Below are 27,171 nucleotides of genomic sequence, written 5' to 3'. Positions count from 1 at the left end.
CATATGGCACATTTCATACAGAACATACAGGAAAAGTCTGAAAAACCCTCTGTATAGTACGGCCTCATAAAAGTCTATATGTGCCATATTACAGAGGTTTTATCGAGCCCTAATATGATTGCCTGCATAAGCCCTTGAAGTTGAAGAGAGGTCACCATATGAACCTCCTGCCTACAATATGAAGATGAGGATTTTTTTTTTATAATTCTGAAAACCACAGCGGGTAATCATTTAGTGTGCGAATAGGAATTCATAAGTTTCTATTCACTAACACTACACATATTCCAATAGTACAGCGGCTGAACAGCTGCCAAAATGCACTAAAAATGCTTTAACCGAGATTGTTGGCTCTATATTTATTTTTTATTGATTTTAGATTTTTAAAAAAATAAAATAAGACAATGATTTTTAGCATTCTTATTCATTCTGGTTTCAAATAAAGTAAGTCGCTCATAAGCGGAATAATTAATTGTAACAATTGGAACAATTTTGTACACACTTGACTGTCTACTGAAAATCCATGAGCGTTTTCTTCAATATGCCTCTGAATGAACTATCTATACGACTTACCAGATTCTCAAACACGTCACGATTAGTTGATCATATCCGATCACTGTGATTCCATGGATCAATTTCATGCTCGGGTCAATTGAAATCCTGTAAAATTTACCCTGTGTTTCAGTAATTGCTTAAGGAATTCAACCGTGAGCCCTCCGAGGAACAGTAACTGATGCAAATGCATTCTTATTACATAGCTGTGGAATATGTTGGCGCTATATAAATAAAAGGAAATACACATGCATAGGCTTGTAATTAATCATATTGGGCCAAATATCATTATGTCTATGGCTCTAGCTGTACAAATTAGTTCTAGAGCGACATGTCCAGCAAATAAACTGTTATTATACAGTAGATGTCCAGCAGTTTGCTGGTCTTATCAGTTCCTAGCCGCCAACTTTAACCCTTTACATTTGCATCCGCAGTGCTTGGCGTGAAAGATTCGCCAGTAAATGTGAGATTCTGTCCTGTCCTCATACTTTCTCTCCTGTCTCTCCCTCTCGTTCTGTCATCCCCTGGTATCTCTACTCTATCTCTGCCCTCCCTCTCTCTCCCTCTCTCCTTTTCTCCCTCCCATCCCTCCCTCTTGTTCTCTCTCAGTCTGAAATTAATACAGGCAAGGCACATTCAGAGCAGCTCCTGACTACCTCTCCTCTTTCTCTCTCTCTTTCTCCCTATCTCCCCTAATTCCTGCAGTCTTCCCTTTCCCTCTGTCACTCTTTCCATACCTCTCCGCCTTTCTCTATTATTCTTCATCTTTTCTGGGATATTATTTTTTTATCTGGTAGAAAAGAGACGCAGAGATCCCAACAGGAGGGGCATACGGGGGAAAAAAAAGCAAATAACAGGACTAGAAGGGTGCAAATAACCCAGATCTCATCAGAGCTACTTGCCTGGCCACTCTCACTAAATCAAGGCTGAAGAGATCTCTTCCTTCCTAGAGCCAAGAACCACTGCAGAGCCCGGATCCCATGCAGACATGGCTGTAACCTGCACACGTTTTACAGATGAATACCAGCTGTATGAAGAGATTGGCAAGTAAGGGACCATCTGATTCCTCACCTGCAACTGGAGCAATAAGGCACCCTGGGGGAGGGTTATCCATTGAAGCCACCCCTTGATTCTATGTTCAGGGAAAGCTTAGCTTCATATATAGCTATATGTTGTCTACGCCAATAATTTTTTGTTATTACGGGGGAATGCAATCCAGGGCCTTCTGGCGCAGATGGGGGCATGTAGGGTGTGTGTTGGAAGGGCGAAATTGGTGCTGAGTGAAGATTTTGGTGACCCAACTCATGATGTGATTGCAGATATCTATATATGCCCATTTCCCTTCGTTAAATACCTGTAGTACTCGGAAAAACCGGTTGCATGCCCGTATGTTGTGTGCCTGTAAATACATCCAAGTATATATTTGCACAAATAATGTGTTTATGTCTGGCAGCCACTGCTGTGTGTCTGCGTATATTCCTTCGGGGGAGGTGATTAGATTCAGGGTGAGGTTTGGGGTGATGGGGGTGTATAAAGCGACTATTCATGGATTGCAGGGGTATTATCATAGGTGACGGGCACCCACTGCTGGGCAGAAATAATGGGGACGGGGTACGGTTGCGTACTTGTCAAAAAGCCAGGGATAATTTAGCATTAATATTGATGATCCAGGGTGTACTGGTTGGTAATTGGTGAGGGATGTATGGGGTGTATTGAGTTATTGATACATCATTATTTTCCGGCTACCTATGTATGGCATGAGCTATTGGCAAAGTCTGGAAATGCAGAGACTGTCAATTAGGATATCAGAGGGAGTATCTGAGTGTGATGGATAAAGCTGAAGTCTATTTCAAGGGGGCCGGGGTGCAGCCATGAATTGTGAAATTTTATTTAGACCTAGAAGAATAATTTAAGACATCAGTGTACTAATTTTAAAGGCATTTAGAGTAATAGTTAATAGGAAATGGACGTCATTATTGATAAGTAATTGTGTGTTTTAAGGCTTTTAATAATCTATTGGGTGATATCGTCCTTTGATGGATTAGATGGATATCAGGATATTTATGGACAGTTTGGACATATGAATGTAAAAATGGCCATATATGGCCATCTACTGGGAGTTATTCTTCCTTGACTATGAGATTCAATGGGTGATTGGTAACACTGTCTATGAAGATGAAGATATGATTGGCAGGTGCACTGGTATCTCTGTCCTCTGGATGCTCCCCCTCCTCTCTCAGGTCCTCCTGATTTCCTGAGCGTTATTCTGCCTCCTGTTATGATGTCACACTTGGCTCTCATATATATGAGGTTTTCAGGACAAGGCCTGTGAGATATAGGGTCAGAGAGTCACCAGGGATGCGAAACATCTAAAGATAGGGGGAAGCGCAATCCAAGCCTGCTCAATGAATCAATTGCATAAATCATTGATGCTTGAACTGTATTGCTAAATGTTTGCACAGGTATACAGCATCCTTAAGGCTTTGTTCACACGTTGCGGTCAAATGCGATTGTTGCAGCGGCCAAAAAAAAGGCAATTCACCACAACATGTAAACGCCCCCTAATTCTAATGCACTGAATGCTCATTAAATGTGCAGAACCTAAACTAACATGTGCCCTTGAGTGGTCAGACCTAGTCTATGTTGTCCTGCAACATATTTTTGACGATTACTGTAATGTGGATGTAACTGTTGTACCTATTGATCTTCCCAAAATGTCCAAAATCCGGGACAGTCCTTTTTTTGTATAGGCACCCCTGCCCTGCGGGACAAGGTAGTGTTTGCCACCAGCAGAGATTGCCTTTGCCATAGCAACACCACAACCCCAATCTGCTCTGCAGCGATGGTGATGATCCAGGTGTTACCTCATAGACATATTAATAAATGTCAGCTAGAGAGCAAGGTAACTGCAATGTGGGGTCAATAGAGACCTATATTTAGATTCATGATGGATGTGCGTGTCCGAGTTTATTATACATAGCTGCAGTTTCCATTGCTTTGCACCCAGCTGTCATTGTCCCACCACCATCCTTCTTTGCTATACCCACAAGGGACTATATCTGCATCCTCAATATTTGATGTAAATATAAAGTATAAAATAGGCTTTCCGGAGCTACAATGCCCTTGTTTTATTATATAAAGGTTATAAGCAGAAATAATATTAACTTCATCGCAACTCAAACAATTAATACAATTATATATAATAGCCCAAACCATTTAAAATAATATAAAATGCAAAGGAAAGTAACAGATCATAATGATGAAGATGAGGAATGCAATATCTTCAAAATGAATTATTTTCTTAGGCTTGCTGTTCTCTAAAATCTAACCTACATATTCATTGAGGCTATAAAAACCAGTGAATTGAGGCATGAGGTAGGATATGCCAGTGTTTCTATGATGTTATAAATGTCAAATCTGGGTATTGTTTCTAATCTTTGGAGAGGACATATACTCTTTAATGGGGTTTGCAAAAGAAGGTCCCTTATAGACAAGCCATGTTATGTATGATCTTGGTTTTGGAAGCCCCACTATAAGGTGATATGAGGAATTGCTCTGTAGGTGCCTGTTTTGTCTCCAATTTCACTGAAGGAAAATTTAAGCATTACATTATACCCACTAAAATCAATGGCACCTATTGTAGTGACAAAAGAGGGGTGATCAAGGAGAGAGATCAAAGACTTTATAAACTGTAGCTCCAAAAATGTATACAAAATAACATGCCCATGTCCTTTAGACTATATAGGGAAAACAACTAGAGAATGGAGACAGAGAATTCTAGAGCATTTGGGAGAAATAGAACATGATAGAGACAAACCCGTAGCACGTCATGTCCATCAAATACATAATGGGGATCCAAAATGTCTATTTAATTGAACTGATCCATCCAACATCCAGAGGAGGGGATATAGACAGAGTGGTTCTGCAAAGAGAATCCAGATGGATTTTTAAACTAGATACCACCGTACCTAATGGCTTAAATTACCAACTGAATTTCTTTTGCTTCCTTTAAAACGCCTCCCTATAACAAGAAATAGTCACCCCTAGCCCTAAGCACCATATAAATACTATTCTGGAATCAAAACAGATATACGCACTATGCCCCAGACAGTCTTTGTAAATACTGATGCATGGCTCAAATAATGGTATAAATGAAAATTGCAATACAATCCAGAATTTAATTAATTAATTCATAAATCAAACTCAAATAATATATTTGTTCATTAAATATATGAATTCCTTCATTAGTACCTCCTATCTAAATCGCCGAAAAATATAATGAAGTGGCCTTTTTTGGTTATTATTGACCATGGCCACTGCAATTAAATATCCTTCCACTGTTTTGTGATATCAGCCCCTATTTTAAAAGTCATAACTGGGTCTTATGATAATTTACCTCCCCTCCTAGCTGGCGGTTCGCTGGAAGATTTCACTTACAGAGAGTTTAATTTCTCTCTGACCTATCACGCACTACCGTTCGCGGCTGCATGTTAGTCTGCTCATAGCAGCCATTCTAAGAACTCTGTGGGAACTCTCGATGAAGCACCATGGAGGCAGAGGCAAGCAAGGCGGCGCTACCATTTGATCTTGACGCCTACAACATGAGGCGTCGGGGGTCTTGGAAAGTGGTGGCCAATCAGCAGGCGTGCTTACACCCCCCCCCCCTGAACGTCACCGGGGGTGTATGCTTGAGGGAAGGGTTTGGACCGGCAATAAAGGTACGGGGTAACATGCATATTGAGGAATTCAGACGCCGTGTATCTGTGCCTACCAGAACTTGGACATCAAACCCCACCAGGTAATCTTCCCTTGCCACTGCAAGTCTCCCAACTAACGAGCCATAATTCAAATTTGGAGTGATAAACCTTCTCCAGGTTTTAGTCAGACTCCTAATGGCTTAATCTCCCCTGAGGAATCCAGGCAACAAGGAAACGCGTCGGGAGAATAACTGGGAAAGTGCAGCTCCATGAAAGTCCCCTTGTCTACTACAGTACGGGTAGGGGGGTAAATTAAACCCCAAAATAAAGCTTTACAAATACTTTTATTATATAAAATATCATCTAAGACACGGGACAAAAACAGATAAAGTGGATACCTAAACTCTTTTCCAGTTGGAATGTATAGAATAAATATGACTAACCTGTCAAATACAATTAACAATTATTGGGAGGAAATATGAATATTATTATCTGAAAACTAAAAAGTATATTACCAAACAGTATCTGTGACAAGGGAATGTTGCAATGTATTAAAAAATCTCATCTGTGTATATATTTGTTTATACACATTTTTTTTAAAAAAATTCTACAGTAAAAGTTATGTTTTAATGAAAACTCCAGACCTATTCCAGTGATTTTTCTGATTATTTGTGGAGGACTTTCCTTAAACTAATCCCTATGGTAAGGGACTGTCACTATTTCTCTAGCTTGACAAAAGAGGGGTGACCTAAATGGCGGATCCTAATAGGACTTTTAATAAAGGGTTAAACTAGCCAACCTCTATAAAGTTTACAAATTTAAAAAAAATGAAAAGAAGACATGGTCCTAAGTGGTGCGAAGCATAATTCTTCAAAAGATACTTGAGGTTTTTACTAAACATTTTGATCAAACTGTATAATCCCACTTGCCATTTCACGGCAAACTCTTTAAAGTGGGACCCTAAACTAAACTTTGGTGCAAAACTACACCACGTTCACTGCCAACGCAGTCCGGCACCCGCAGGGGAAGTTACGTAAAAGCCCAACAGCCCCCCTGCTGCCAGGCTAAGTCACCTTGGCTCTGGGCCACAAACCCCACAAGCTGGACACCACAGCAATGGAGACCGCCACAGAGTCCCGCACACAAGTGGACAGATGATAAAAACAAAAAACCTTCCCAAATAGCCTCTGTATACATCTGAGAGCCATGTCACATGATGTGGCCTGTGCTTAATCTGTACAGGTTATGGAGCCAAAAAACTGTCACCTAAATTAGTTGCATCATCCTTCAGGGGTGCACACAGAAAATTTAACTGGGGGAGGTACCTGAGCTGCCTGCTTATGCCAGCCTCCTCTAACCCATGGCAGATTCCAGGTTCCTCTCCGTCCAACTAGGCAGTCAGCGGCGTAAGCCATCCTCCTCATCTAATAGAATGTGGAGGCGGAAGAGGAGAGATGTGGGTGCACAGTGTCAAAGCTGGCCATACTCACTATTATCAGGTTCTTTATCTCTCTGTACTCCGGTCTGCATTATTGTCTTCTCCTTTTGAGGCTCTGCTGACTGGCTGCCCCTCTAATGTGACGTGCTGCTTCCAGGTATAAGTCTAGTGGAGTGGAAAAAACATAAACAATTGTACCACACACACAGCCACATAAGTAGAAAACATAGGGTGGGGGCAGCGGAGGCATCAAACCACGGTTAAGACACCAAAATGAATTCAGACCTTAGACCAGACCCTTAAACAAATTCAGACCCCAGACTAGACCCCCAAATAAATTCAGACTCCAGACCAGACCCCAAAATTAATTCAGACCTCTGACGAAACCCGTAAGCTAGTACAGAACCCAGACCAGACCTCAAAGTCACTTCAGACCCCATCTAACTCCAACACATAACAGCCTTGTTAAAAATAATAATAGAAAAAAAAAAACTTGCAGGCGTCTGCAGAGTATCCAGACCTATTAGAAATTGTGCGCTCTATTGGCATCCGTAACCCATATCAATTTGCATCATTTGCTTCTCTTCAAAGGTAATGAAAGATATATTATTTTTCTTCATTAGAGCATCTAAGCCTCTCCTAAGGCGATCTAAAGGTTCTGTGAAGATCAGATCCTGAGGTGACTATTCCACAGCTTTCACAGTAAAGAATCCTTTCTGTAGATAGAGATTGACCCTTTTACCAGTCTACAAGGGTATAAGGGTGTAGTATCCCAATATACAGAGAGAATAGTTGATAATGACAAATTTAGTCGATCTTGGCTTACCAGGAAAAATCTTCTTTTCAATAAAGTTCTTCAGATCCAGACATGTATCCGCTACTAAACCAGTAGGCTGCATTCTTAAAATAATAGTTAAGCCAACAGAATGGCTGTTCCTGGTGAATGAGCGTGGTTATCTGTCATTTTTCCAGCTTGTCATAAAAATACACATCCACAGGGGAACATGGAAGCAGTAATCCATAACAGTCAAACAAATGCATTTATTTATCTACCCAATGGAAACAGAAGTAAAAGCTAATTACAGGTTTAATATTAGAGAGTAACAGCACTTTAATAAATAAACCACAACCCATAATTTGTAACTCAAGGATATTATTTTTAATTATATGGAATTCAGAAGTATGAATTTTGCTTCATATCTTCAATAGGTGCCCTTGTCACTGTACTGTGCTGTTGAGGGACCTTCTCCAATTATATAACATGTTCTACATAGGTTGCGCGTAGCCCATGAAATAAGTGATGCGTCGTGGGCTGGCTTGGTGGATATATAAGGTGTGAGACAGGCTGTCTGAGAACATATCACTCGTCGTTGCCATGGGTAAAAGGGGCGATTTATTAGAGTTGCAAAAAGGGATGATTATTGGATTTCTGGGCAAGGGTCGCAGTATTTCTCAAACAGCGCAGTTTGTGAACTGTTCACGTGCTGCGGTGGTGAAAGTGCACCGTGAGTGGACAAATGGCCCCATTGGGAATAACCGATGTGGAAACTGCGGAGCACCATTTGCCATTGATGTGAGAGGTGAATGTCGGCTACGAAGGTGCAATATGGCCGAAGGACACGCTACAGTGGAGCTCACCATGAAATTAAACCAGGGGGCTAATAGACGTGTGTCTAAAACAACAGTTCAACGAACCTTGGGGCTCCGAAGTAGACGGATGGTCACTGCTAATATGCTAACAAAGGTGCATCGGAATAAAAGGCTTCAATTTGCACGACAGTATCGGAATTGGACCACTGTTGATTGGCAAAGGGTTCCCTTCTCAGATGAGTCACGTTTTCTGCTTCATCAAACTGATGGGCCTTGGTGTGTCAGATGAGAAACATCAGAGAACAAACACCCTGCAACCATTGCTGGAAGAACACAAGCTGGTGGCGGCAGCGTTATGGTCTGGGGAATTTTTTCATGCCATTCTCTGGGCCCACTCATTCATGTGGAAGGCTCTGAACTGACTTGGGTATGAATCCATCGTTGTAGATCACGTCCAGCCATACATGCTTTTTTTCTTCCCTGGGACAGATGGAATCTTCCAGCAAGAGAATGCGACATGTCACACGGCTAGAAATGACCGACAGTGGTTGGAAGAGCATGACCAAGACTTCCAAGTACTTCCCTGGCCCCATAATTGACAGACTTGAACCCAATTGAGCATCTGTGGGACCACCTCAATCGTCTTGTTCGCTCTTAGGATCCTCCCCACGCACCATCCAGCAAATGTGGGATGCACTGCAGTTAGCATAGCTCCAGGTACATGAGACAACCTACCAGCACCTTATTGAGTCACTCCCAGCCTGTCTAGCTGCAGTCCGTGCTGCACACAGCGGTTACTCTGGATATTAGCTGGTGGTCAGGGCCGATTCTAGCTTTTCTGCTGCCTGAGGCAAAAATTTAAATGGCACTCCCCAGATCTTAAGTGACATCGCCCTGACTGTTCTACATTACCACCAGCCTTCTCCAATGCCCTGTACTCCCCTGGCATGCGCGGTACAGCGATGAAGCCGGGCAGAGTACACCTCGCTGAACGGTGCATGCCCATGGAGTACAAGGCAATGGTGCATCCAGGAAAGTTGGAGAAGACTGGTAGTGATGTAGAACAGCCAGGGGGATGTCAACCAAGCATAGAAAGGTGGGTTTGAAGTTAGAGCACTATGTGACAGGATAGTGGCACCGCGACCGCCACATGACACTTTAAAGAGTAATTAGCGTATAGCGTGCACTATTTTAAAAGATGATTTTATAGATTTTGCTGTATCGGAAACAAACATACAGGGGTATAATTGGAAATATTGTCAGGTCATGTATTACCGCATGAAGGCGGTTCAAGGGGTTAAAACTACCTGACAGGTTTCCATTAAATATACAATGAATTGCAACAATTCCATCTGCTCTGTAATTTTGTATTATAAATATATCCTAAATAATTACAGCACCAGAACAAAGCTCTGACATATACGGCTCCAGAACCAAGCTCAATACATACATACAGCACCAGAACAACCTTTAATACATATATACAGCACCAGAACAAAGCTCATACTTATATACAGCACCAGAACAAAGCCCTTTACATATATACAGCACCAGAACAAAGCTCAGTACACAAATACAGCAACAGAACCAAGCCCATTACATATATACAGCACCAGAACAAAACTCAATATACAAATACATCAACACAACCAAGCTCAGTTGATATATACAGCAACAGAACCAAGCTCAGTACATATATAAAGCAACATAACCAGGCTCAGTACATATATACAGCAACAGAACCAGGCTCAGTACATATATACAACACCAGAACAAAACTCAGTACATATATACAGCACCAGAACCAAGCTCAGTACATATATACAGCACCAAAACAAAGCTTTGTACATATATACAGTACCAGAACCAAGCTCAATACATATATACAGTACCAGAACAAAAGCTCAATACATACATACAGCACAAGAGCAAAGCTCAGTACATATATACAGTACCAGAACCAAGCTCAGTATATAAATACCGCACCAGAACCAAGTTCAGTACATAAATACAACACCAAAACCAAGCTCAATACATAAATACAGCATCCAAACCAAGCTCAGTACGTAGATACAGCACCAGAACCAAGCTAAGTACATAAATACAACACCAAAACCAAGCTCAGTACAAATACATTTCAGTACAGAGATCATTTACAAAGTGAGGTTAGCAGCTTCCAGTATCACAGGAACAATGGTAATGATACACTGGGAGTTGCTTACACCCCAAAAAATAGTACCCTCAACCATCTGTACAGATCATACAGTAATAATTAGAACCCACGAAGAAAAACCATAGCTTTATATTTGCATTACCATTGATTCAAGTAACTTAGATGTGATCTATTACAGGTGGATCCTGTGTGTCAGAGACACAAAGGACCTGCAGGACCCGCTGACACTGAACCCGTCAGTCCCGCGGACCTGACGGGTTCAGGATTCAGCGTAAGATACAGCTGCTCTGTATATAGGATACAGAGCAGCTGTATCTCAAAAAGTAAAATGATTTTTTAATAAAAACTAATTATAAAGTTGCACAAAACACACTGACTGACATTTTTTTTTAAAAAAAAATCCCTTTCAAAAGGTGTACATAACCTTTAATGCAAACAATCAGATCGTAACAACAACTATTGTCCAGTAGAACACGTAGCACATGAAGTTTTACCAAAAGTCGGTGCAGTTTTCAAATGATTGTTATTGTCTGCAAAAAACTGAATGGATATTAACAATCATATGAAAACTGCGCTAACTTGTGGGAATACAGCATGTTGGCATGGTTTACAGCTGTAGCGTTGTAAGAGGGCACCTACTATATGTATATACTGTACAGGTATGTTCACACAGGGCACATACGCTGTATAAAAGCACACCGCGTATCCGCCCTATGCGCCGCAGGGAATTCCGTCTAAAAAACCGCACCACATTGTGGTGCAGTTTTTCGGCCAGGAATGGACGCTGCAGAAAAGCTGAGCAGAAAAAAGAAAATGAATACTTGCCATGGCGACACTTCCCTCCGACATGCTGCAGCCCTGGGATGACGTTTCATCCCATGTGACCTCTGCAGCCTGTGATTGGCTGCAGCGGTCACATGGGATGAAACGTCATCCCAGGAGGCCGGCCCGGACGAAGAAACAGAATTCTCGGTAAGTATGATATTTAATTTTTTTCTGAGATGCAGATACATGATGATAATGTATGGGGACGAGCGATCGGAGTAACTACCGCTCGTCCCCATCCATAGCTCCGTGTGACAGGAGCAAATGAGCACCGATCAACGATGACTTATTGATCGGCGTTCGCTGCACCGGCCGATTGTCGGCCGGTGTAAAAAGCCCTTTAGCTGCTGTGCCGCCCACTTACAAATGCTGTACCCTGCCGCCTGAGGCCAGAAGCTCACCTCGCCTCATGGTAGGTGCGGACTTACTGGTGGTCATAATAATGTGACTCGACTGTGTATTTTTCTATGCTATGACATTGTTTCTCAGCTCCAGTCTTTCAGTGGCTTCCAACAAATCACGTATTGACGATAGGAACATTCTACGTAAAATATATACACTATGTTATGCCTAGTGCAAGGCCTGAGGAGGTGGTGCATGACACCAAAGAACACCAAAGAGATAAACCCTTTGTCATGAACCAAGGCCTCAGGCTCGGCACTAAGGACATATGAGAGACGGACCAATTTCACCATACAGCAGAAAAAACAACAACATTCTTCCTGGCTGGCTTCACAAAGGTAGTTAGAAATGTTCCCTGTATCTAATTAACACTGCGCCCCCCCCCACTCTTTTTATCTATAATTATCAATACCCTTAGTAATGAGATAAATCCCAGCCCTATTTTAAATTTTGATATTGCGTTTTACATTAATATCTCTTGTAGCAGATCAATACATAGTTTGATTGCTCTTACTGTAAAGAACCCTTTCCTATGTTGATGATGGAAGTACCTTCCTCCACACGTAAATTACGTTTTGATGCCATGCTCATGAATGAATTCAGCCAAATTCATATAAACAGTTAATTTAATCATCTTATCATAAATCCCTGCCACCAAACAGCATTGTATCATCAAAATCTAAAGAGGACCCAAAACCATATATCATTGCCATTCACGCGAAAAAGTTATAAAAAAAATCTTGTCCATCAAAAATGATTTCTTTTGAGCTTATATTTAAACTGGTCTGATCAACTTAGTTCTATACCATCTCTGGTTGTAAATTATAATTTTAATGTATATGATATGATATAATGTATACTCTTGGATATGAAGTCTGTCAGAGTTAAACCACTAAAACAAACCCTCTCCTATGGCCCTCCTTTTCACCACAATACTAAAAAATAAATAGTGACAGACCTAAAAGTCTCCCTCTCAGTCCGGAAATACTAGTGACACATGAATATATGCCACCAGTCCGTCACTACCATAGGGGGTAAGGTAAGAAGATGGATCGCCACAGGAGTTTGCAGATCTGGCAGTGTCGCCTACTGGCTCTGGCATCTGTTGTCAAGCAATGGCCTCAACATAATTGAACCTCTGCTTAGTAAACAGCGGCTGTGAATATGTATTTGTTCACTAGACAGAAGGAACTAGTGAATAATTAAGGTAAAAACTCCAGCTGAGGCCCATGAACTTGAAAGGGGCTGAGCTGCAATACCGCACACAGGCCATGGATAAGGGTAGCACTGTTTCTAAAATAAATTATTCCTTTTTTTTTTATATTTGGCCCATCCAGATACAAAAGGTCCTCACATATGACATAAGATTTATAAAGACATAAAACAATAGTAATGAAATGTATTTTAATATGTAAGTGAGTAAATGATAAACCTAATATATTACAGTTTTCTTACCTTTTTATTTTGCTCAGTGTCCACGTGAGCTACTATAAAAGCCCTTATATTCTACTATGTTTTACCTTACCGGGTTTTAAGAGCGACGAGCTCGGGCGAAGTCCGGGCAAGGAGGCATGAGGGGCGCTATGCATGTCCCTTTAGCCATCCTTAAGGTTTTAAAATGGCGGCCGCATGGTTTGCGGCACCGACATGGCTGAGGTGTGCTGAGAGCCCATCTGTGGTGAAAAGGGGGCGTTTAGCTAGTCAGGTCAAGTGGGGGATAGGGGTATTTAAGGGGCGGCCAGGTAAGGGGCTGGTTAGCAATTGGTTGGAGAGCCATGGTACCCACCCTCCCTGTTGAATGTTATGTTATTTGTTGCAATAGTTTGTAAGGCGGATCACTACACTCTGAGAAGGGTGGATTGATTTGGTTGGCCACAGTGAGCAAGCCACGAGCTGTATGGCAGGGCGACCTTGCTAGTGGGGGAACATGAGCCATACAGCAGGTTCCCAGGTAAGATCACGGCCCGGGTAGCTATGAAGGTCAGATGGGGCGGCTGCCAGCTGCCCGGAGGATCGCCCAAGGGCAGGCGGGCATGGTAGGTCTTACGGTAGGAGGGCTGGGGGCAGGCGTTTCCCGGCTCATAGAGATGATGTCGTGATTGGTCAAGCTCCCCTTATCACTGTACACTGTGTTAATAAAATGGGCTGATAGCCAAAGTATTTTGCCAAAGATAATGAGTGGTGTGTTTACTGTTGGGGGGTTGGTCAAAGGGCTAGAAGAGGTAGGTCCAGCGATAACCAATTTGCAAATGCTGGTGTAGGGCAGCATTCAGAATGACTGGTGTCTAAAATCTTAAGACAAACAGAAAGCAATGACTAATTTGCTTTTCCAGAGAAAACAGGACCAGTACTCGGTTCGCCGAAAAAAATATGGTTGCAAGTTTAAAGGTGGCCATACTCGTCAGATACGTGTTGGCCAAACCTGCCGTTTTCGGCGGGACCGGCCAACCATTAATGTGTATGACGGTGTACCAACTCTCCACGTTGGCAGATGTCGGGGAAGAGAAGGGTCAGGCATTTTGGATTCCAACATGGCCGATCTTTTTGTTTGCAAGGAGATAAGCCACTGCCAGAGGAGTATGGAAGCGGCTTTCTCCCTATTGAGAACGCATGCAATCTCTTGTTTTTTTTAATGGTGACTACCATTCCCTTTGGACAGAAAATGAATAGGATCTTGACATGGACTCACCCTGTTATCGGCTGCACTGAATAGTAATGTAAGATTGTCTATGGTCCTGACCTGTAACAATATATGTATAATTAAACGATTACTCCACGTGACATTTCCCTAGATGTAGCTTCATTTTCAGGGTCTACCAGACAAGAGGTTTAAGTGGATAATGATTAATGCTTTTGATTTAGTTGTAAAATTCACATAGGGTCCTGCCATTGGTATGGTGGATTGAAACAACCTGACCATAAATAAGTCCTACTAAATTCATTGGGAGCCCTGTAGTGCCTTGAGTTTCATTTGAAGTCACTAAGACTGCGTGTACATCACGTTTTTGGCTTACGTTTAATGTATATACCGGGAAAAGCTCCCAACTTAAATTCCTTAACAGTGGCATGCGTCACCATATAGTTTAATAGTATACGTTACACGTATACATCATGAATTCTCATTAAATATACGTTATATGATTACAATTATAGTCTATGCCACTGTTAGGCATCTGTTTAATGCATACGTTGCCCATAGACTATAATGGTATCTGTTTAAAGTATACGTCATGAAAGGCTATTTAAAAGCCCAGGATGTATATGTTAAAAATATATCATTGTGATGTATGCCATACTGTGGCATACGTCACTTATGGACTTCCATGTTAAAAAAAACTATTCTGCACGATATATATTATTTTGCGGGATCCCTCGGGATGGAAAGCATAGTCTACTACGCTATTCCATCCTCCAAATAAAAGGTATACTGATGTATCCCAGCCTGATGGAGTCTAAAAGGACACTCTTTTACATGTACGTCGGGAGCTTTCCCGACATACACGCTAAACGTAGGGCCAATGTTATGTGCAACGAGCCTAGCCTGATGCACTCTGTAATAGGGCTCCAAAAATTTACATGTGATTTATAGTACTGATATCCTCTTATGTGGCAAAAGAACATTGGGCTACCTCAGGCACCAGGTCCAAGAGGCAAATCCAACATCTTCACCTCATATACTGACGTCCCCGATAATGTGATCACACAGTGATGTGACTGCACAAGAATCATCCTTAAAGTTATGTCACAAAACCTGAATGCACATAATAATAATCTTTATTTATATAGCGCCAACATATTACGCAGCACTTTACAATTTAGAGGGAACATGAAACAAACAATATCAGACATTACATAGTGACAAAGTTAATTTACAATTCAAACCTGAGGATTGAGGACCCTGCTTGCAAGTGCTTACAATCTATGAGGAAACAAGGGAGACACAACGTGTAACATTGTTTGTTCTGTACAATAGTCCGGCCATTTTTATACACATGGGGTGGTAACATAAAGATACATGAGCCGGTCACCAGCCAGTATCCGTGTATGACGGACATGAAGAGAAGGAGTGTGAGGGAATCTTATTCTGATGACTAATCTAAAAGGAGGGCCATGGAAAGGAGTCAGATTAGGGAATGTTATAGGCCTGTCTAAATAGATGTGTTTTCAGGGCACGTTTAAAACTGTGGATATTGGGAATTAATCTGATTGTCTGGGGTAGCGCATTCCAGAGGACTGGTGCAGCACGAGAAAAATCTTGGAGACAGGAGTGGGAGGTTCGGATTATGGAGAATTTTAATCTAAGGTCGTTGGCAGAACGTAGAGCCCGAGTAGGGTGGTAGACAGAGATGAGGAAGGAGATGTAAGGAGGTGCAGAGCTGTGGAGAGCTTTGTGGGTGAGAGTAATAAGTTTGAATTTTATTCTGAAGGGGATGGGCAACCAGTGCAATGACTTTTCACAGATTAGAGGCGTTAGTGTAGCGATTGGTCAAAAATATGAGCCTGGCTGTTGCATTGAGGATAGATTGGAGAGGGGAGAGTTTAGTGAGGGGAAAACCGACTAGTAATGAGTTACAGTGGTCAAGACGAGAGTGAATCAGAGCAACAATGAGAGTTTTGGTGGTTTCCTCCATAAGAAAAGGGCGGATTCTGGAGATGTTTTTGAGGTGAGAATGACAGGAGCGTGAAAGTGATTGAATGTGAGGAGTAAAGGAAAGATCTGAGTCAAAAATAACCCCGAGACAGCGGGCGTGCTGCTTAGGAGTTATGATAGTGCCACACACAGAGATGGAGACATCAGGTTTACAGAGGTTAGTAGATGGTGGGAACACAAGGAGCTCAGTTTTAGAAAGATTCAGTTTCAGATAGAGAGAGGACATGATGTTAGAGACAGCGGACAGACAATCACTGGTGTTTTGTATTAGAGCAGGGGTGATGTCATGGGAAGAGGCATATAATTGGGTGTCATCAGCGTAGAGATGGTACTGGAAGCCAAATTTGCTGATGGTTTGTCCAATAGGAGCTGTGTAGAGAGAAAAGAGGAGCGTACCTAGGACTGATCCCTGAGGAACCCCCATAGTAAGGGGAAGAGGACAAAAAGTGGAACCAGCAAATGACACACTGAACGAGCGGTCAGAGAGATAGGAGAAAAACCAAGAGAGAGAGCCGCGTCCTTGAGGCCAATAGAGTGGAGCATGTTAAGTAGGAAGTTTGTGGTCTACAGTGTCAAAGGCTGCAGAGAGATCCAGAAGAATCAGTAGAGAGTATTTGCCGTTAGATTTAGCCGCCAAGAGATCATTTGAGACTTTAGTAAGGGCAGTTTCTGTGGAGTGAAGAGTGCGGAAACCAGATTGTAAGGGGTCTAGAATGGAGTTGGCAGAGAGATAGCGGATAAGGCGAGTGTAGACCAAGCATTCCCGGAGTTTGGAGATGAACGGCAGATTAGAGACTGGTCGGTAGTTAGCAGCGCTGGATGAGTCAAGAGTTGGTTTTTTCAGTAATGGGTTTATAATGGCATGTTTAAAAGAGGAGGGAAAGATAGCAGAGGAAAGAGAGAGGTTAAATATTTTAGTCAGCTGACCAGTGACAGCTGGGGAGAGGGACTGGAGGAGGTGTGAGGGGATAGGATCACTAGGACAGGTAGTAGGACGAGAAGAAGAGAGGAGCCTAGAGACTTCTTGTTCTGTTATTGGGTCAAATGCTGAAAGTGAAGAAGAGGGAGTGCGAGAGGGAAGGGGATCGATGTTACTAGGGGACTGGGAGATAATATCATGGCGGATAATAAGTGGCCAGGTCTTCTGCACTGAGATCTGTGATTGGCGTCTGCACTTTAGGACTAACAAGGGAGTGAAAAGTATCAAAGAGGCGTTTTGGACTATTAGATAGTGTGGAGATGAGAGAAGTGAAATAGACTTGTTTGGTGCGGTGAAGGGCAGAGTTGTAAGTTCTCAGCATAAATTTGGAATGGAGGAAATGTGCATCCAAATGTGATTTTCTCCACAGTCGTTCGGCACATCTCAAGCACCGCTGAAGAAAGCGGGATTGTGGCGTGTGCCAGGGTTGTCGTCGTCTTTGTCGAGTGGTTCGGAGTGTAGGGGGGGCTGCTTCATCCAATGCATTCTTAAGAGTGTTATTGTTAAGGATTTGCCAGGCACAGCTTCTGTATCTACGCCCATAGGTAATCAGTCTGCACCTGCTTCTATGTCTGTGAGACTGACTCCATCTTCCACCACTCAGGATGGCAGGCTTAGGAGTGGGAGAGCCTATCACAGCTTGACCAGACGGAGCTAGCTCCCGCCCTCTGTCTATTTATACCTGCCTTTCCTGTTCCTCCTTGCTTGTGATTCTTCTCGTTTTGTTTCCTGGCCCTGCTGCAGCTTCTTGAACTATTTTACCCTGCTTCATATTGACCCTGGCTTACTGACAACTCTCCTGCTCTGCGTTTGGTACCTCGTACACTCCTGGTTTGACTCGGCTTGTTCACTACTCTCCTGCTCTGCGTTTGGTACCTCGTACACTCCTGGTTTGACTCGACTCGTTCACCACTCTTGTTGCTCACGGTGTTGCCGTGGGCAACTGCCCCTTTTCCCTTGCTTCTGTGTACCCTTGTCTGTTTGTCTGTCGTGCACTTATTGAGCGTAGGGACCGTCGCCCAGTTGTACCCCGTCGCCTAGGGCGGGTCGTTGCAAGTAGGCAGGGACTGAGTGGCGGGTTGATTAGGGCTCACTTGTCTGTTTTCTTACCCCCATCATTACAGTTATTGTAAAGTTTGGCAGCCAGATTGGGACAGTAGAGGGAAGAGATAGGGGACAATGAGGACTGTAGACTGTCTATGAGTTTCTGAGTGTTAATGGCATGTATATTTCTGTATGTCTGATACGTAGGGATGACCTGAGAATGCAGAGAAGGCAGAGAATACTTGATAGTAAAGGAGAGAAGGTTGTGGTCAGAGAGCGGGAGAGGAGAGTTAATAAAGTCAGAAACTGAGCAGAGACGGAAGAAGACCAGGTCAAGTGAATGCCCGTCTTCTTGTGACAGACCTAGGGACGAGGTTAAAGATAGAAACTGGGAGGCAGATGGGGAGATTGGGTTATCAATGGGGATGTTGAAGTCGCCCATGATGAGTGGGTGCTTCAGAGGATAGAAATTGTGGAAGCCAGGCAGCAAAATGATCCAGGAATTGGCGGGGTGAGCCCGGGGGGCGGTAGACAACAGCCACTCGGAAGGAAAAAGGGTGAAAGAGTCTGAGGCTGTGGACTTCAAAAGAGGGAAATGTGAGTGAGGGGACTGGGGGAATGACCTGAAAAGTGCAGTGTGGGGAAAGAAGTATACCTACTCCTCCACCCTGCCTGTTCTCAGGTCTGGGGGCATGAGAGAAATGGAGACCACCATAAGATAGAGCAGCAGAGAAAGCAGTGTCCGACAGGTTTAGCCATGTTTCTGTAAGAGCCAGAAGGTTGAGAGAGTTGAGAAAGGAATAAGTCATGAATAAAGGTGAGTTTGTTGCACACGGACCGAGAATTCCAGAGAGCACAGTTAAAAGAGACAGGAGAAGACGTACAAGGAATGGTAAGAAGATTTTCAGGGTTTCTATGTGGGGCAGGTAAGTGGTTGAGCTTGGCAGAAGAACAGGGAGGACCAGGGTTGGGAGAGATGTCCCCTCTAGCTAGTAGCAGGAGAATGGAGGGACACAGCAGATGGTTCTGTGATTTATGAGAGCATTTTTTATGTTGGGCAGTGGGATGAGATGGGTTAAGGTGACTGAGGAAAGTGAATAGTGCATGGGAGCTGTACATGGGCGAGGCAAGGAGAGAGGGACTGATGTGGGCGATAGGATTGTAAACCAAGAGCAGCTATAATGATGAGCGCAGTGGTGAACATGTTTGTTTGTAATTTGTTTGTAAATAGGTTAAAGATTGAATCTAATAATTAGAATGCGTGCTAGTTTGTTTGCTTTTTCCAGCTTACCTGTCACTGACCCTGTCCAACTGCCATGTATAACTGCCAGGACACTTTGACAATATGACACTTGGACAGAGATGACTTCTGCCGTCGTGCCCCCCTGCACGAGTGCCTTCCCCATATGCTACATCTAGATTTATACGGGAGTAGATGCTCAGATCTAGGCCTAATTAAGCTTCTACTGCAAGGATATTAAGCATAGTGAAGTCACAAGATAGTTATGTACCAGCACATGGATAATGACCAAAATAAACATAGTGATGTCATAGCACATATATATCAAACACAGCATCATAATAAAAAGATAATGAACACAGCGATTTCACAGTACATGGATAATTAACACAACCTCTTACATCAGAGGAGAAATAAATACAATGATAAAAGATCATGTGCAAAGCTGTGTCACAGTAAAAGGATAATGAATGCTGGAATTTCATTATATGGCAGAGAGCTGTTGGATAGCCTCAGATCTTAGGGCTCAGCTTTGACTGCAACTCCTGCACCCCCTGAAATTCTGCCCCATATGCCACTCCAGTAGATAGTAGCTGATATCTGGGGATCCTAACAGCAAGATACCACTGCTGACAAAGGGACTCATAATCTGTGATGGTGTTGTCCAAACTAGACAACCTGTATTGAAAAAGACAAACAAAAAAAACCCACATAACCATGTTTTACCCTTGGGAGCCAGATAGACACGTAAGGAAACCAATTGTGGAGATTATCTATACAGATAAGAAGGATATCTTAAAAAGCAAAAGGGTAAAAATTGGGTGTAAAAGAGACAGCCCTTTCCTAGTAGGTTACTTTAACGACTTAATGAAAGGGATCCATCCATCTCCAGATTTTCTGTTGGCACAAATCACTGCCATCTTGAACCTTATAATATAATCCAGTTTATTACCGATCCATTTTATTGTTGAATTTGGAATCCAAATTATTTACTTGAGCTCAAACCTGACGGCTTCGGTGACAGCGGCAAGGTTCTCTCAGTTAGCAAATATAGCAGCGGGATCCCAGGCACTCCTTTGGACATTATTGATATCCCCTTTTTTTTATCCTATGATTTGGGCCACACTTTTATGGGCCTCGAGCCCATACCCTTCTGATATGGAGGACTTATCACCCTTTACATATTTTAATCTTACATTATAGAGGAGCACTTGGTTTAGGTTTGCTTTACATAACCCTGACTTTTCTCCAGCCCTGAATCCTCGATCTTTCGATTGGTGGTAATCACAAAAACTATTGGTTCTACAATATTTTATCCTTATGCGGAAATTAATGCCGCTCTTGTACTTTAATACTACATCTAAACCTCCCCCTGCTGAATTTTTGTAAGCAGAACATTTTTAGCTTCCTTAGCAGAATTATATTACAAACCCCCAAACTGGATTTAGCTCCAAAATATTCCCTTTGTTTATACAGAGCTAATCAGCCGGGCTCATCATCATTCTTGTATGCACAACTCAACACTTCCTATATTCCTATGTTCCTATAATACTAAATTATCTTTTCTGTCCTAATGGTAATCTGACCTAGGCATTGAACATACAAAAGTAAATGGGGAGAGATATGTACTACTGCTAATAAGGCTAGCTGGCAGGTCACTCCTATAGAGACCGCTCCGTAGAATTGACATGGTGTCAGTTAGATTACATGCCATATACCCTAATGTAACCGATGTGTGTTTTAGTGGATATCAGGACAGAGGCTCCCATCTTCCTATCTGGTGGACCTGACAGTTATGGAAAATTATAATTAATCTAGCATCTCTCTGAGGCGGTCTGATTGGAGTAGTGGATGGGTGCCTAGATTCATATCGCTGTTCACTATGTATATGTCTAGGAGACTGTTATGTTTCTGCATTACGAGATATAAATATTGTATATAAGTGAAGACTGACACCACAAGATTAGTTTGAATGTATTTTTATTTCTGATGTTACCGGTTTACATTTCAAGATACATTATATGTGACTTCATGTTATTTATATAGTTGTATATTTAAAACATTATATAATGTCTTTAAATAGGTTTTCCAGGATTTTAAAATTGATGGTGTATCAGTAGGATAAGCCATCAATATTAGATCGGTACCAGCGATCATATTAGATCATACCAGCGCTGCAGCCTCTTCATTGTTTACATAGGTTTCATTCCAGTTAGTACTTTCACACGCCGTTAATTTCATAGTGGCTCTTCGAGGTATTACAGCCATGTCCCGTTCTGTTCAGCACCGTGACCCTTCCAAACAGCTGATCGCCTCGGGTGCCGAGAGTCAGACCCACACCGATCTAATATTCATGGTCTATCCTGGATGCCATACACATAAAATATAACTAATATTGAAAGTGTACTAGTTATGTCTATGGTACCAAATATAATGAAATTAAATCAATCATTAGGCAGATTTTTTAGGCATGTTTTTAAATTTTGACTGATGAATATTCAGATTAATATCCAGCATTCATTATCTGACAAGCTGTGGAAGAAAATTCACCACGGGGCATTTGATTATCTTGTAATGATTCGTTTTTGGGTTTTTTTTATTTTTTTTTTAAATGGTTATCTATATGGCAAGGTTCAGAATTTGGGTCCAAAAGAGAAATGGTTCAAAAGAGATTTTTTTTTTTTTATATAGGATAAAATGGTTTTACAGTGGTTTGCATCCTGTATTGGGTTTGATTCCAGCTAAGGTATCAACCTCTACACGGCACTTTTATGTTCTTCCCAGATTGGAAGAGATTGCCCATATCAATCAATAAGATTCCAGCTCGCACTATTCTAAGGCTATGTTCATACACACTGCAGCGGTTATGCCCCTGCAATTGCCATACAAGTTTCATTGTATTGTTTTTGAGTGTTTTTTAGTTATGTTGTAGTTTTACTTTGATTTCAATAGTGAACAATTCCCAGAAATGATTATTTAGGAGAAAAAAATTACCAGGTGATCTTCTTCTGATCACCACGAGTCCAGCTTTTAATGAGCAGATATTGCCAGGGTAGGCTGTGAACGGCCATACATTTTACAGAGTCTATTCAAATGAATGGGAGACCATGTCTGCTAGATCGGGAGAGCTCTTTTTTAAGTTGGGGAACACATCTATAATGATGTCCATATGCCCTAATAGGAAGGGGTTGTCCTGTTGGGAAAACCCCTTTAAACTGGGCATACATAGATATAGACATAGAGATATTGAAGTCTTGATGATGACATTAGAACATCTCCCTATCCTTTCTTGTTTATCGTTGCCTCTACTGATGTGGATCTCTACTGACTGATCACATATTAAATATTCAAACTACATAAATATATGCTGAGATGGAATACTCCACAAACAACATCATATACCTACACAAGAAGTATAATACAAAAATAGTTCAAAAACACCATCTCTATTGAAGGACATTTTCAAAAGAAAAATAATTCTCAACTATAAAAGTTATAAATACTCTGAAAGTTATAAATACCACTGCCCATAAAAAGGGCAGTGGGTTCCTCCAAAAAAGATACAGTATAAATAAGTTAGTATAGAAATGTATACAGCCAGGTGATTTCATTTTCCGAAAATATACACCTCCTAATGTCTTTGGCAGTAAAAATACAACAACATGACATGTATACAAACAACTATATGACATACCAGTTACCCCTAAGTCTAAGGCCTCATGCACATGACCCCTGTACAAGTTACGAGCTGTTTAGAGCCCTAATACGGCACCCATAGAAGCCTATTATCCTATACTGTTCCTACATATGCCTCTGATTTCATACGGAGGGATATGGATGGTTCTTCTCTATGATCTATAGGGAATCTGAGAGAAAAATAATTGTGGCGTTTTTCCATTGGATGCCATATTACAGAGATATTCCATAATACGTTATCATATAGAGGCACCATAAGGTGGCACACGGAGTGTATATGGCTCCATACAACCGGACGGCAGGGCCTCCATGTGCCACTGTACGGACTAAGAGAGTAGATGCCTGAATTCATGTAAGGTGGGCTTAACAGACTGTTTCTTATTTTTAGGGGCGCATTCTCAGTGGTCAGAAGATGTGTGAAGCTCTGCACCGGGCATGAATATGCAGCGAAGATCATAAACACCAAGAAGTTGTCGGCACGGGGTGAGTGACAATGATAAACAAAATCAGGTCGTGATGTTAACATACTGTGAACTAAAAAATAAGGAAAAATAAGAAAACGTTCAGTGTTTAAGCTGTGCAATACTTGTGGGATGAATTATGTGTAGACTTTCTTGAGCTGAGAATGGAAAGTTATGATAAGTAAATGATTCATTAAAAGAAGCAATCAGGAGCCATTATCTGTCTGGATAAGAAGACTTATAGCTAGAATGAGAACGATCTGCTAGACGAGACCTCCACCCAAGATGGTACTTTGTTCTGCAATCCTCATTAGCATTGATGTAGATACATTTATGGTCTTGCTTTATGAAAACACCATGTTATAATGCTGCAGTATCAATAATACTGTATAATTGTGCAGCTCTATGAAATGATGTCACTCATCATTTAAATGCCAATGCGAGACACTCCAGATATCCACACTGAAGGTTTGTGCTGATGCATCATTATCCATTATCAAATCCAAGGGATGAAGAGGATGTAGGGTGCCTGGGCATATACCTGGCATCATCCCAGTATGGAAACTGAGCAGATCACATGTCTGTCCTGGCATAACCTCTTCTGCCAGATGCGTTTGCAGCTGTTCAGTCATCCAGCTACAATTTCAATACTGTTGCACTGCTTCGGGCTAGATGGCGACTATAGATTCACATTATTGTTGTATGACGCTGACACCCAACGAAATGTACCAGAGTAACACAATTTGTGTAACCCAATAGAAAGTTGTGCAACTTTTCCACTCTTTTCGATTAAAGTGCAGCTCAAGGTGAGAAAAGTCGGGACACAAATCTATAAAACTTGCATCACATCTTTCTCCTCTAGCACTCATTCACAAGGTTATAATGATCAAATGAATTAATAATTTATCAGCCGCCACAGGTACACTGCTTTATGTTTTTAGTGTGATAATAAACATGTGGATAAAAGTTCAGCACAAAAGTTAAATAGTAAAGCAATGTTGGAAGTTGATAATGTAAAAAACAAAAAAAAGGTCACAAAGTTGCCAGAAGGTGGAGAACCCATTTAAGTGCAGGGGGTTCTGCTATAAAACATGGGCATGAGGTTTAGTCCCTGAGATTGCTGCTTTAGGTTGGGTGGTCATTGCTATGTACATATCCATTTAAGCTACTTTTTGTGAATGGGATCCATAAGTAGCTCTATAGAGACGGACAATATACTGTACATACAGAAGCAAGCAAATCATTTCTCTCCTGCAGACCAACTTTAACACAATGTATATTAGGAGATTGCAGCACTAAATGTGCTAAAATATTGAAATTGTATTCAACATAAACTATAGAACGCTCTTGATTTTTTTTTTATTTCAGAAATGTCAAATTTTAGAAATTCCAAATTCCAGCACTTGTGATAGCAGTATACAATTAATATTAGTACATTATTATAGATCCATGAGAAGTACCAAGGTTGGCCTATGGGCTTCAATTTAAAGAATCCTCTACCCATAGACTAAATAAATAACGCTCCAGTTTAAACCCAGTTTAGAGACAATGGGGGGCATTTATTATTAGGTTTGCGCCACTTTGGTGGCGTAAAAAAAGTTAAAATGTTGATACACGCTTGGTTAGAACAAAAATGTGTGCCTCTTAATAAATAAGGAGCAATTTATTCCAACATTCTTGAGACGTCTGTCTTAATAAATTCCCCCTAAAGTTTTCATGAGGTAGCCCCTACAGGATTTGTCTTTTAGGTTATGTTCACACGTATTGAAAAATACAAGGCTGAATTCAAGAATCCAAGCGTTTTGAAGCTGATTTTCAAAGCGTTTTTGGTGTTTGTAAGCTTATTTTGAGGGTATGTTCACACGATGAGAGGCATTTACGCGTGAAAAGACAGACTGTTAACAGCTGCCTCGTTTCACACGTAAATGCTCCTCCTCGCATTTTGCGAGCCGTCTGAGACGCTCGTAAATCTTGAGCTGTGCTGCATTGAGTTCAATGAAGAACAGCTCAAATTACGTGGCAAAGAAGTGCCCTGCACTTATTTGCCGAGGCAGTCCATTTACGCGTCGTCGTTTGACAGCTGTCAAACGACAACGCGTAAATTACAGGTCGTCTGCACAATACGTCGGCAAACCCATTCAAATGAATGGGCAGATGTTTGTCGACGTATTGTAGCCCTATTTTCAGGCGTAAAACGAGGCATAATACGCCTCGTTTGCGTCTGAAAATAGGTCATGTGAACCCAGCCTTAAGTGTATTTTGAGGCTTTTTTTGTACTGTCAATGAAAAATCAGCTTGAAAAACACCTCAAGAAGTGACATGTCACTTGTTTTTACGTGGCGTATTTTTACAGTGTGCTTTTTTAAATTAGCAGCATAAAAGTATGCCTCAAATAAACAACACAGTGTATTTCCCATTGAAATTAATGGGGAACTGTTTGCAGGCATATTGCAAATGTAGTTTGGAGCATAGTCTGAGCGTTTTATGCTCCAAAATACACGTAAAAATAAACCGTGTGAACATACCCTTAGATCGCCACAAATGGTGATGTCATTCCCATTGACTTAAATAGGGTCGTAATATTACAATTTCTGCAGCAATTCCGCTGAGACTAGCAGAGATTCCGCTGATTTTGCTGCGTTTTTTTCACGTCCGTGAGATTGTGATATCTCCTCTGAAAAACGCAGCAATTCAGTCCACTTTCCGTAGCAGGAATTGACATGTGAAGGTGAATTTCGGGACGGAAATTTTCCGCAGCGTGTAGATGAGATTTGTTAAATCTCACCCACTTTGCTGCCACTGTATTCTGCTGCGTATTTTCCATCCGCATTTCCGGATGGAAAATATGCAGCAATTCCGTTACGTGTGGACAAGCCCTAAATATTATAATAAAGGGGTTTTCCATTTTTTTTAAATTAATTACTTATTCTTAGGTTAGGCCATCCGTATTAGATCAGTTGGGGTCTGACTCTAGATCCCCCACTAATCAGCTGTTTGAAGGGACCTTTTATTGTTTACCAATGGCTGTGCCAGGTATTACAATTTGCTACCGTTTCGTCCCATTCAAATTGAATGGGAATGAGCTGTAATACCAGGCAAAACCACTAATAAAAGTACGGCGCTGTGCTGTACGGAGCAATGTAAACAATGAAGGGGACGTGGTGTTTGCTTGAGAGCCACAGCCCCTTCAAACAGCTGATCGTTGGTGAGAGTCGGACCCCCGCGATCTAATTTTGATGGTCTAACCTAAGAATAGTCTATCCATTTTAATGAACCGGAAACTCAGTTTAAGAAATTGCATTATGCTCAGTTCTTTAATATATTGTTAATATTAGAACTGCTTCCATTAGAAGCAGGAGTGATTCTGCTAATATAGATGTGACATCTAAATCAGCTTTACTGCTGCTGCCCTGGAGGTTCTGTCAG

General features: G+C 41.6%; 1 protein-coding gene across 22 annotated transcripts in view; it reads left to right on the top strand.

Annotated features, from left to right (window-relative positions):
• Positions 1-1,144: 1,144 nt before the first annotated feature.
• CAMK2B (calcium/calmodulin dependent protein kinase II beta) overlaps positions 1,145-27,171 on the top strand; it is a 182,152-nt gene continuing 156,125 nt past the window's right edge. For 14 of the 22 annotated variants that reach the window (XM_075858627.1, XM_075858625.1, XM_075858622.1 and 11 more), the window contains exons 1-2: positions 1,145-1,596; positions 23,673-23,767. In XM_075858627.1, the coding sequence (XP_075714742.1) occupies positions 1,538-1,596; positions 23,673-23,767 (154 nt within the window). In that variant the 5' untranslated portion in view covers positions 1,145-1,537. The remainder of the gene's footprint in view (positions 1,597-23,672; positions 23,768-27,171) is intronic. The other 8 variants (XM_075858636.1, XM_075858632.1, XM_075858635.1 and 5 more) reach the window with 1 other exon arrangement.

Source organism: Rhinoderma darwinii, chromosome 3 (genome assembly GCF_050947455.1).
Source record: "Rhinoderma darwinii isolate aRhiDar2 chromosome 3, aRhiDar2.hap1, whole genome shotgun sequence".
Taxonomy (NCBI): Eukaryota; Metazoa; Chordata; class Amphibia; order Anura; family Rhinodermatidae; genus Rhinoderma; species Rhinoderma darwinii.
Note: the sequence above shows the minus strand (reverse complement) of the source record. Positions and strands in the feature narration are given on the sequence as shown.